At 40.9% G+C, this 12,283-nt stretch overlaps 1 protein-coding gene across 1 annotated transcript in view; it reads left to right on the top strand.

Moving 5' to 3' along the window:
* LOC123973093 (kinesin-1 heavy chain) overlaps positions 1-12,283 on the top strand; it is a 23,138-nt gene that overhangs the window by 4,279 nt on the left and 6,576 nt on the right. The window contains exons 2-18 of the mRNA XM_046052964.1: positions 3,023-3,110; positions 3,257-3,330; positions 3,436-3,540; positions 4,235-4,283; positions 4,810-4,865; positions 4,959-5,046; positions 5,168-5,292; positions 5,481-5,585; positions 7,211-7,356; positions 7,567-7,715; positions 8,074-8,261; positions 8,977-9,045; positions 9,877-10,083; positions 10,606-10,749; positions 11,008-11,199; positions 11,308-11,425; positions 11,989-12,044. Coding sequence (XP_045908920.1) covers positions 3,023-3,110; positions 3,257-3,330; positions 3,436-3,540; positions 4,235-4,283; positions 4,810-4,865; positions 4,959-5,046; positions 5,168-5,292; positions 5,481-5,585; positions 7,211-7,356; positions 7,567-7,715; positions 8,074-8,261; positions 8,977-9,045; positions 9,877-10,083; positions 10,606-10,749; positions 11,008-11,199; positions 11,308-11,425; positions 11,989-12,044 — 1,959 coding nt within the window. The remainder of the gene's footprint in view (positions 1-3,022; positions 3,111-3,256; positions 3,331-3,435; positions 3,541-4,234; positions 4,284-4,809; positions 4,866-4,958; positions 5,047-5,167; positions 5,293-5,480; positions 5,586-7,210; positions 7,357-7,566; positions 7,716-8,073; positions 8,262-8,976; positions 9,046-9,876; positions 10,084-10,605; positions 10,750-11,007; positions 11,200-11,307; positions 11,426-11,988; positions 12,045-12,283) is intronic.

The following is a 12,283-nucleotide window of genomic DNA, read 5'->3' as shown; positions in this document are numbered from 1 at the left end:
AAGGATTAGAGCGGTAAATAAGTGTTTCTATTTACCTGTTTTCCCTAGCAGCACAAATCCAATTACATTTCATGCATCATACAACATGTATCATGTGGAAGCTGCAGAATAACTTTGGACTGCGTGTTACCATTTCTCCTGAATAACTTAGCCTGGGTGAGTATTATAACAAAGTCATCAGAAAGCAGGAACATGACAGAGCGCTTATTAATGCTCTAACAATGCTTTTTACTGTAATTACATTTTCAGCAAGCAATCCCATTAGTCTGAAGTGTAGCTAACGAGGCCAGGAGCAGCAGTAACGATGAGGACTTTAAACTCGGGCTGTGCTATTGTTTGCTGACATTGTCTGGCAGCTTTGATAGTGGCTCAGCGCTCATGATCTGGGCAGGGTTAATTGCCAGCGTGTAGCTTGCCGGAGTGAATCATCAATGTCTTGGGATGGTGCTGGTCTGCGTTGCACAGAGGTGTGCTTTAGATGTGACCGTCTCTCAGGGGGGGGGGATTATGAGCCAGAGTGAAAATTTAGGACATTTCATCTGTTAGTATTCTGAATAATTCTTGTACTGTAATGCCAGGCAGTAATATATTTATGGTTTCACCTTGAGTTATGAATGTGTTTATGGTCCTAAATGAGAAAGCTGTTATCAATGTCCTCTCCAAGGTGACACCAGCTGCTTAACAACGTTCTCAGCCTTCTCCTGCTCTTACAGGTGTCAACACCTAAATCTGACAATAACTAATCTATTTGCATTAACTAAGGCATGTATAAGTTTTGCAAAATGTGGTTTTACTTAAACTCTTGAAACAACATGCCACCCTCCCATCAGCTGGCGAAGAGATGAGTCAACTGGGACTTCAAACCTCCAAAGACAGTGTGCCATCCCAGATGAACCTCAGAATTGCTTGTAGCATCAGTTTTATTACCCTGCGGTTGCTTCTTAAATCCAGCTATTGATTGCTGTCTCACTGGAGTTGTGCTTTAAAATTTTGACTGGCCCATGGGATATCACAATCAGCTACACTCTGGCTTTTCAGCCAGTGGTAAAAGCTCAGCATGTAGTTTAGTTAATTATGTGTTGAGATTGTTGGAGGGGAGTTCAGATGTGATGAGATAAGCTGTTATCAGGAGAGCTAACTTTCATAGGTTAACTAGAATGCAGGGTGCACTCTGGGTGAGGTATATTTCTATTACTAGTAGGTTATTTCTTTCTCTACTTTATTTTCCACCTTATTTTAGTGCATACTCACTAATGTGCATGTGTGTGTGCATGTGTGTGTGCGTGGAAAAGAGAAATGGAACTTCAGTTCTCTTTTCCCCACACTGTGTCTGCTCTGCTGACTTTCTCCATCGGCAGTACATTTTATAATGTCACAGAAAAGACACAGAACTCTTCTTTTGGATTTTTCCAGCCGCGATTCTGTTTTCACAGCAGCAGGTGCACCACATGTTGAAGAGGCTCATTAATGACGCAGCCTATCGAAACGATCAAAACCAACGTGGTACTGAATGACATCTGCACCAGTGTGTGTTCACTGTTGCTTTACCTGGTCCGTGCTTGTAAATATCACTGTTGTCCGTGTCTTGTAACGTAATACCAGATAAATGCTAAAAACGGGTCGCCAAATATACTATGACGACCGTTAATATACCTGGGCAGTAGGGCTGCACAATTTGGAGAAAAGGCCATATTGCGATTATTGTGGACAATATTGCGATTCGATATTGATGGAACAAATGGTACTACAAGTCTACTAGCTTGAAAATGCACAAAGTACTGAGATTTTGAAATGTGTATTTCTCCACTTGAACAAAGTTAAACTATATTTATAACAATAACTAGTAAAACAGAACTAGAGGATATTGGCACACTGGCATCGTGATCTGGCTAAATCTGCATCTGTCCACTGCAGAGACACTACCGGTGTGGATAATGAACAAACTGCAGTGCACAGAGAAGAGAGTGTGACACTCACTTTGTGTTTTATTAAATTGCACCCATTTTGCGGTTATGTAATCGCACATTAGTGGCTGCACGATATTGGAAAAAACTCACATTGCAATATTTTATTTTTCTGCGATATATATTGCGATATGAAAAAATACAGGAATTTTCATCAGATTACTTCAGTTGCTGTATTTGAAAATAATTAAGCACAAATTTGGACTTAATATTTTATTAAGATGTTTATTTGTTGAGGAAAAAGGACAGAAAAAGTTTTTTACTTATTTTTACTTGTGCATATTTGTTGACAAAGTTTTATCATAATTGTTTTCAATGTTCTACCTCAGATTTGTGAAGTGATTCACTGTTTGTGTTGACCATAAAGAAAAGTTTAAACCCCAATTACTCATCAGGTTTATTCAGCTTTCACTAAGGGGCAAAAATCAGCCTTTAAACTCGAAAGAAATAACGATTTGATACGTGTCGTGATAATTATCAATATTGAAAGATATGAAACCTTTTTATCGTGATAACATTTTTGGCCATATCATCCAGCCCTACTGTGCATGCAGAGCCTGCTCGTCTCTCACTAGTTACAAACTGTGTTGTCAGTTGTATTATTTTTCTCTATTCTTCTGTTATTCTTATATAACTTACATATTTATATATTTCTACATCTTGCGATGACGATGCTCTGGCGATATATTTTGCAGCCCTATCGGACATGACGAAATCGCGACTGCCATTGCGATTAGATTAATCATGCAGCCCTACTGGCCAGCCCGCCCATGTGACCTCTATATGTGGGAAACACTTCCATTGGTCATGAAGAATGCATAACATCCTGTCTGCTAAAGAATTTTTCTAGGGGAACACTATCTATTCCATGCTTGGTGGTGAACTAATGTTGAATGGCTTTTGTGTTTGTCACTTGGCGAAAGAAAGTAGTACACACAGATCGGTTTACAAAACGTGTCACAGATTATTATCGTGAATGAGGTTACACAATAATGGGGTTTGTATCTATAGCTGTTACTCACTCACTCACTCACTGACTCTTCTTCTCTTAATTCTAGGGCAAACCGTACATGTTCGACAGAGTGTTTCAGTCAAATACAACACAGGAACAAGTATACAATGCCTGCGCCCAGAAGATTGTTAAAGGTGAGGATTCACTTACTGACAGACTTATTATTTAGTGGCTTGTACAAAAAGAAAACAACCCAACCTTTTTTTTTTTAAATCTTGACTTAAATACAAAAATACCCTTTGAAACCTTGCTTCAACGAGTTCTGTGCGGTGTCTTGTAGATGTCCTGGATGGATACAATGGAACAATCTTTGCATACGGGCAGACATCATCTGGCAAAACACACACCATGGAGGTGAGGACAACTTGTTTATTCATTTATCTTCGAATGAAGTGCATTTTGTTTTCGAATCGAAACCTTCACGTCATTACTTTGAATTTATTTGCTCTCTGTTTGCAGGGGAATCTCCATGACACAGATGCAATGGGTATCATCCCCAGGATAGTGCAAGATATCTTCAACTACATCTATTCCATGGATGAAAACCTGGAGTTTCATATTAAAGTAAGCAGTCAGAGGGTGCAAGCTGTGCCGCCACCACCAGTGGAGAAGCAGAATGCTGCAGCGGTTAGACAGCAATGTCTCTCTGCAAAAATAAAATAAAAAATTGAATCCACAACTTCAAACTCCACTTTCAGATGATAAAATCCGAAATTTATGGCTGACCAACACAATAAAAACAGAAGTTGTGGGTGCAAGCGACAAGCTTCGTATTTCCTGTGTAGCAGTCTGCCATTACTAAGCATTTTTCTCGTGATGGAGGAGGCTGAGGTGTAACATGATGTGCTGCATCATATTTCCTGACTGGCTCTCCAACATGTCTGTTGATCTCTACTCTTGCATTACAACACATGGCCAAAGTTTAACTCTGAATATCTGCAAGGCAAGAAATAAATTCAATTATTGAAGGAAAGTTAAAAAAAATAAAAATAAATAAATTAGTAAACATGCTCAAAACACCTCCCCACATAGTTTTTCCCCCTCTGCCTCTTGGGTTTTTCCTTATTTGTAATAATTAAAAATGAATGATATATTTGTCTTTTGTGTATTAAAAAAAGTAAAACAAAATGTCTTAATCTTACTGTGTTGCTGTTTTTTCCTGTGCAGTGAAGAAGGCAACCTCTGATTTGTATTTTGATTCTGTAATTTGATCTCTTAGCTAGATTGCTAAATAATGAGGTTCTTTCTCTGTTCACAGGTTTCATATTTTGAAATTTACTTAGACAAGATCCGGGACCTTTTGGATGGTAAGTGGCTACTGTGGTGCAGTGAACGCTGTACTCCTCATCTCTCCTAGTTGTAACCGACACTGATAACACACACACCGAGCTGCTAAACGCCTGTGAAACATCGAGACAATTAAGAGCATCTGTGTGCTGAACATGATGGAGGGGCGTGTTAGCTATAAACGCACTGACTTACTGATTTTCTTAACTGTCTGTCTGATGGGTGTCAAATTGAGCTACAGAAAATGAAAACTTCTATTATAAATACTAACTTCTAAATATCTGTTATATTATACCTTAAAGATCCCATTTTACCCAGTTCATATGATGTTGCTGTTTGCAGGTAAATTTAGTTCAATAAAAGGCAAGTTATTAAATTAATTTCAAGACTGTCCCCCACAAATACTTGTTGTACTTGTTATATAAAGCTGCTAAGTGGAAGTCTTCCTGTCTATATACATTTTTAAATGTCAACTGTGTGAGGCAGTAAAAGATTTGTACAGTACCCCGCGTGTTTCCCTGACACCTTCTTTCCTCTCATCTCCAGTGTCCAAGACCAATCTGTCAGTGCATGAAGACAAAAACAGAGTACCCTACGTCAAGGTGAGACCTAACCTCCTGTCACATGTCAAGTATCCGGTAAAACTTGTTTATGAAGGCCAATAATCTCACCTCACATTCTACTGTTCTGTAAAGGGCTGCACTGAGAGATTTGTCTGCAGCCCAGAGGAGGTCATGGATACAATTGATGAAGGCAAATCAAACAGACATGTAGCCGTTACAAGTAAGATACCACCCTGTTGTTTTACAGCAAAATGTCTAACAAATCTATTGACCATTAAATGTAGATTTTGCATTTTTGAGGCTGATACGTTTAGACCACGTGGGTTTCATTTCTCTTTTAGACATGAACGAGCACAGCTCCAGGAGTCACAGTATTTTCCTGATAAACGTCAAACAGGAGAACACCCAGACAGAGCAGAAGCTCAGCGGCAAACTTTACCTGGTGGATCTGGCTGGCAGTGAAAAGGTACAGAGAATCAAAGGAAAGCTTAAACCATCAGATTTCTTTGATTTGGCATAGTCATTATTTTGTGATTAAGTTTTTGGTAAACCCATTTCCCCTGTATTGTCTTACCTGGGTTGGGTTCAGAGTTTGTTCTTTGCCTTAAACACTGCGCAGCACCTTGTTGAGGTTATTGTCTGTGTCATTTTCAGGTCAGTAAAACAGGAGCAGAGGGAGCTGTGCTGGATGAAGCCAAAAACATCAACAAGTCTCTGTCGTCTCTGGGAAATGTCATCTCTGCTCTGGCTGAAGGAACGGTCAGTAACTCTGCTTCAACTCTCTTTCCTTGTAAAGGCTTTGGTATTGTTTCTTATTGTTTTCACACCTGCGCGTGTTTGTCGGGTTAAATCTGACTCTGGGTTGTTTCCCCCCTTGGTGGGATTTGGGCAGGCGAAAAAAGTAATCACACTCCAGTGCAGACCAAACCATCCGCACCGAGACCCTTGAGAGGAGGAGGTCTCGGTCCGGTCCCAAATGAACTCTGGAGTGGTGGGAACGTGATCCGACCCAACTACCATAAACTACCCATCAACACATCACATTTAGCGAACACGTCTTCGGTTTAACATGTTGACAGTTAGCATGTCTCAATATTAGCTCCCTTGTTCTGCTCAGTTGGCTGAAGGCAGCTCGTCGTCTTCGGGGAAGTGTGAAGTAGTATTTTCAAGACGTTACATTGAAGTGCTTTTGGCATTCTGCTGGTATCGTCTTTCCTGGTACATTTGGTTTTGGTTATTTGTGTGCATAAAGAAACTGAACCAGCAATAGGTGTGAAAACACTATTAAATAGATTGCGGGGAGTTATGGCGATCCATTTGTTGAATATGTGTTCTGTGGGTTTTGGTCTATTCATTTTTACTGTGTGTACAAGTGAATAATCTGGTGAGATAATTGAGTCCTAATTGAGGTTACTGTGACAGCTAATCTGCCTGGCCAGTTAAGCTTTAATCTTTACATTAGAACATAATGTGCCCAGATTTGTTTTTGGCAGCATAATGTTGCTACAACCTTGTGATGTTTTTATCGCATTTTGAAATTACAGACATTACTGTTAATGTAGCAGACATAAGGGATGTCTACTGTTTAGCAGCTGCACAGCCCAGAGCTAGGTGTCCATCTGGAAAACCAGCAGCTTTGTCAGTTATTTTAATGTGAATGGGCCATTTTCAGCCATCTACAGGTCCTTTGTGCTGCAGAAATAACTTGAGCAGATAAAAAACTTTCCTCCAAGCAGTGTTTTGTTTTAGCCGCTTCATAGTGATTTCACACTTTTCACTTTAATCAACAATTGGTTAGTTCTAAGGTCCCTTCGCTCTGTAAACAACCTGGGGCGGACAGCTGCTGATATAATTGTGATGGTCTGAAACAAATGAGCTATTGTACTGAGTTGTCTCACTCCCGACTGTGCATAGTGGTGCCTAAAGATTTAAAGCAGACTGCTGCTGCTGCTTGGCTGTATTTATCAATACCCGCAATATATCAAGTTTTCGTTTAGCTGCTGTCTAGTTTTGCTAAACTCATGAGAACTGTAACTGAAGCCATAACATCCTGTTGGCTCAGTGCTGGTGAAACCTCAGGCCTCTCCTTAGGTTTCAGGGCAGCAGCAGCATGTTTAAGTGTTTGTTCCTAGCTTAGAGACTACCGTTCTTTTATTTTCCTCTGGGGACTGCCACAAAGGGTATTATTGTAAAATAGTTCATATGAGTGTATTTATCCTTGTGATGCTATCAGAGGTGTGGGGAACCGTGATTTGCTTTGTAAGAGGTGTTTTATGTCTTTGGTCAATTGATGAGATTTTCTCCGACTCTGTAGGGTCCACTAGATTCAGCTTATTTGAGGTCTGCTCATTAAGTTTTCCGCTATGTATTTTTGTGTACCCTAGGCCTACATCCCTTACCGAGACAGCAAGATGACCCGTATCCTGCAGGACTCACTAGGTGGTAACTGTCGAACCACTATAGTGATCTGCTGCTCGCCTTCCTCCTACAATGAGGCTGAAACCAAATCCACCCTCATGTTCGGACAAAGGTTGGTAGGCGCAAACAAGCCACACTGCTCTATTCAATTACTTCAGTTTGACATAGAAATACTATTTAATTGTGATCCCCAATTTTTAATTAATAATTTTAAAAAAGAGTGTAGAAAGGGTTAGGAAAGCCATATGTGTAGTAATCATTGATGGTTCAAGCTTTCATCCTTTCATGGAGTGGAATAAAATCTGTTCTTTTCTACATCCAGAGCAAAGACCATCAAGAACACTGTCGTTGTGAACATCGAGCTGACGGCAGAGCAATGGAAGCAGAAGTATGAGCGGGAGAAGGAGAAGAATAAGACCCTGAGGAACACCGTCACCTGGCTGGAGAACGAGCTCAACCGCTGGAGGAATGGTGAGGACATAGACTCCACCTTATTCCTTATTCCACCTTATTCGTTTTGATTCTGTCTGTTGCAGTTGTGGTTCCAGTGCATGCTGCAATGCCAGAAGCAGATTTTGCATTACTTTCCTACTTTAGGAAGCATCAGTACACTTGTTTGTATAGGTGTAATGCATTAACACCAAGATGTGATGTTACTTGTCTCTTTGTGGTCACAGACTGCGAACTACACATAATTTGAAAGGCCAGTTTTGGCAAAGAGTGTATTGGGGACAACTTAGTGGGGTTTCGTGTGTTTTGTTTGGGTAGTACAAATACATTTTTTTCACACCGTCTGCTCATACTTAACGTGTGTGTGCTCCCGCCTCAGGTGAGAGCGTGCCAGTGGAGGAGCAGTTTGACAAGGAGAAGGCCAACGCCGAGGTGCAGGCCCTGGACAACATACTGAACGACAAGCCGGCCTCCACGCCGAACGTGCCGGGTGTTCGCCTCACCGACGTGGAGAAGGACAAGTGTGAGGCTGAGCTGGCCAAGCTTTACAAACAGCTGGATGATAAGGTGAGGGAGAGAGTTTGTCATAAAATACCAAAATGACACATGTAGGTTATTTGGAGGGAAATGGATCCAATCTGTAGAAAAAAGAACTAACATGAAGATTAGCTAAAGACTGATTGAGTCCTTCAGACGTCCCTCTTCTGCCTCAAGCTTCCCATTGAAATGAGATAAGGGAGAATCAAGGCAACTGTTCGATTCCTACGTCTTTCTGCTGTTCTTCGTGTCGTAGGCCGGCAGAGAGATTCTCATATGTAAATGTTAATCCATAATATGTCACGTACTGTTAGATGTTCCGTTGGCTGGTCTGACAAAATGCATGGATGCTACACCCTGAAGAACGAGACCACTTTGAGAATTTACATTTCGTAGTTGGTGGATGTCTTTGAGCCTGATTTGACTGCCAGTCTTACAGTCGAATCTTCGCAGAGGATTTCTTAGTTGGAGGACACCCCTTGTATATATTTACTTTACAGAGGTTCATCAAGTCAGATAATGCTGAACTCCTGCTGATTTTCAGATAATAATTCAGATTCAAAGAATAGTGTTCCTTATTTTGTTTATTTATTTACCTAAGAGGGAAGAAATTCTTATTCACAGCACTGTACATCTGCAATGCTTTCTTTAACAGTTGTCTGTCACCTTGGATCTAGTGTCTCCAGTGATGCCTACACTTCCTGGTGTGAATACTAATGTTGATTTGTGTCTCTGTACTTTACAGGATGAGGAAATCAATCAGCAGAGCCAGCTGGCTGAGAAGCTGAAGCAGCAGATGCTGGACCAGGATGAGGTGAGTACTGGAGGTCCAACAGGTGGAGGGAAGGAGCAGGTGCAGAGTCAACTCTTGATCTTTGTAGTTTCAGAGGTGTGAGGTAATACATAAGTAGGGATGCACCGATGTTCGGTGTTCGGCCTAATGAGTTAAAAGACCGAATAAATTTTACCGAACAGTTATGTTGACATGTCGGCATTGTGGAAGCATTTTAAAGTGTCTGAGAAAGACACAAAAATGGCCGTTTGCAGACACTGTTCTGCTGAATTGTCTTGTAGCACATCTACTCCATCTGTGGCTGACTTCTGAGAGAAGGCAACAAACGGTCTGGTCTTGAGTGTTTCTGTCACTCTTTTGTGAGAAGGCATCTGGTTTTCAAAATAAGGTGTCTAAACATTATGGAAATAAGATTTGATTATATTTACAGAAAGTATAAAACATATTACAGATGGACCCAGCCACCATAGTCTCTCCAAATCCTGGGAAACACTGAGTAAAAAGCACGTTTTGATTATTTAATTTATGCAATGGTAAAAAAAAAAATGTTATAGTACTTCATTATATTCGGTTTTGGCTTCGGCCAAGAATTTTCATTTCGGTGCATCCCTATACATTAGGCTTTCAGAGCTTGCACACTTTATTCATCACAACATTATGAGTCCCTGTTTACCTGAAGTGAACGGCTGCGTGCATCTATTATCTTTTAAATACAAAAAAAGTCAGGATGATGGGATGTGTGTATCATGTAAAGTTTTTATTTATCCATATTGTAACAAAAAGAATAATGTCTGTATCCCTTATGCATTTGAAAACAAATAACATCGTTGCGCCTCTCTCTCACATTTGCAGCTTCTAGCCTCTTCCCGCCGCGATCATGAGAACCTCCAGGCAGAGCTGAACCGCCTGCAGGCAGAGAACGAGGCCTCCAAGGACGAAGTGAAGGAGGTGCTACAGGCTCTGGAGGAGCTGGCCGTCAACTATGACCAAAAGAGCCAGGAGGTGGAGGATAAAACCAAGGAGTTTGAGGCCATTAGCGAGGAGCTTAGCCAGAAATCGGTGAGCTGGAGAGAGAGATCAGCATGCGTGTGCCTTTTATCTGTCCTGTGTTTTATGCAACATGCAGCACTGTAATTCTACTATAGAGGGATAAAAAGAACTACAGACACGCTTGCAGACTTGAATGCACATACTTACTGCTGCTACAGCAGAGCTGAGTATATTTCAGTCTCAAGATGTGCCTTATGTACAATATGTTAGATTTGTACCGGACAAAATAGTGGCACTTAAAATAAGTATCTTGCCATTGGGGGATTATGTAAAGCTACACCGTTGACTAATAAATCCTTGTTAATTAGTAGAAATTAGTCCTTGTTAGTTAGTAGAAATGACAAGAAAAAGAGGAGAAATGCAGCTTGATAGCGTCGTGGTGTTTTGAAAACGATAAACGAGTGACAAAAAGTAGAATCCACACACTTTTCCCACATTGTTTTTTTTTTATTTTCTGTTACTTTTTTCCTCCATTGAAAACGATAGAACACACTGAAATAAAGAATGAATGTTCTCACTCTCCCCCTGCAGTCCATCCTGTCGTCTCTGGACTCTGAGCTGCAGAAGCTGAAGGAGATGTCCAACCATCAGAAGAAGAGGGTGACCGAGATGATGTCTTCACTGCTCAAAGACCTGGCTGAGATTGGCATCGCTGTGGGCAGTAATGACATCAAGGTACTGGTCTTGTGCATGGTTACACTATGGCTACAGTAGCAGCACCAGCCTCTAGGCATCCAGAGAGAGAAGAAGGAATCCTTGAACAGAAATAAAAATATGTTGAAAAGAATGTTTAGGCCCAGTGACTAAACATCATTCATATCTAGTACAATGTCAGTTGAGATACTCTGTTGATCAAATGCATGAGGATCTCTTCACCTCACTTCTTCCTCCGTGTGGTCATGTCTCCTCGACCTTCCTCTTCTGTCGTTCCAGCAACATGAGGGTGGCAGTGGCATGATAGATGAGGAGTTCACAGTGGCCCGTCTCTACATCAGTAAGATGAAGTCAGAAGTGAAGACAATGGTGAAACGCTGCAAGCAGCTGGAGAGCAGCCAGTCAGAGAGCAACAAGAAAATGGACGAAAATGAGAATGAGTTGGCTGCCTGCCAGCTGCGCATCTCCCAGGTACGTAGGAACTAACCACAAGCAATGTTGTGAAGTGAAAATGTAGTTTCATTTGTGAATCCTCATAAATGTATGCATGTATAAACATCTGTTTTATTTCCTCTCCAGCATGAGGCTAAAATCAAGTCCCTGACTGAGTACCTGCACAACGTGGAGCAGAAGAAGAGGCAGCTGGAGGAGAACGTGGACTCTCTCAATGAGGAACTTGTCAAGCTCAGCGCTCAGGGTATGTCACTATTCGAGGACCGACCAGTAGATATATACGCAGTGACACCAGCGCTCACTTTAATTCTATTTCTATTCTATTGAAGGCAAATAAATCCTAACAGCAGCTGTGGATTAAAAGTAAAACAGCCTTTCAGGAACTCTTTAAGCTCAACATTGTTATCCAACTTGAAAAACTTGCTAGTTAGGTTTCAAAAACTGATCCTCAGTTGGAACCGGCTCAAAATTTATAAAAACTGGGCACTGATTACGAAACACTGTTTTCAGTTCCAGTCGTTGATTCCTGATACTGACGTATTGTCTGTACAATAAGGCAGACCACAGCAAGTGCTAAAAGGTATGCACAAGACTGCAGCAGTATGGAATAAGGTACTAATAATATAGTACTAAGTCTATAAAGGTCTGAATCAGCAGGAAAAAATGTGGCTGTTGCTTTATTTGTAACAAAAATCAATAAGTGAAATACTAACTCCTAACTAATTCTCATATTCTTAGGGTTCAGTGAAGACTAAAATCCCTCTACTCCCATCTCATGACAACAAACCCTGTGTTTATGTTTTACAGAGAAAGTCCATGCTATGGAGAAAGAGAATGAGATCCAGACTGCCAATGAAGTCAAGGTATGTTCCTCGGCCCTCTTAAACAGTGGTGTGCAGTACAGCTTTGCAGATTCTACAAGGAAGAGAAAATGTATTTAGAATTCAACAACCAATTCAAAACTCTGAATGTGTGTGTGTGTGTGTGTGTGTGTGTGTGTGTGTGTGCATGCTCGCTTATAAAGAAATAGTTGATAAGCAGGAAAAATAACATCTGTTCAGGATCATAAAATCTCTTGTTCCTGATATCTGGCTCATTTTGG

This window comes from Micropterus dolomieu, linkage group LG06, assembly GCF_021292245.1.
Source record: "Micropterus dolomieu isolate WLL.071019.BEF.003 ecotype Adirondacks linkage group LG06, ASM2129224v1, whole genome shotgun sequence".
NCBI classification, from domain to species: domain Eukaryota; kingdom Metazoa; phylum Chordata; class Actinopteri; order Centrarchiformes; family Centrarchidae; genus Micropterus; species Micropterus dolomieu.
The sequence above is the reverse complement of the archived record's forward strand: the minus strand, read 5'-3'. Positions and strand labels throughout refer to the sequence as shown.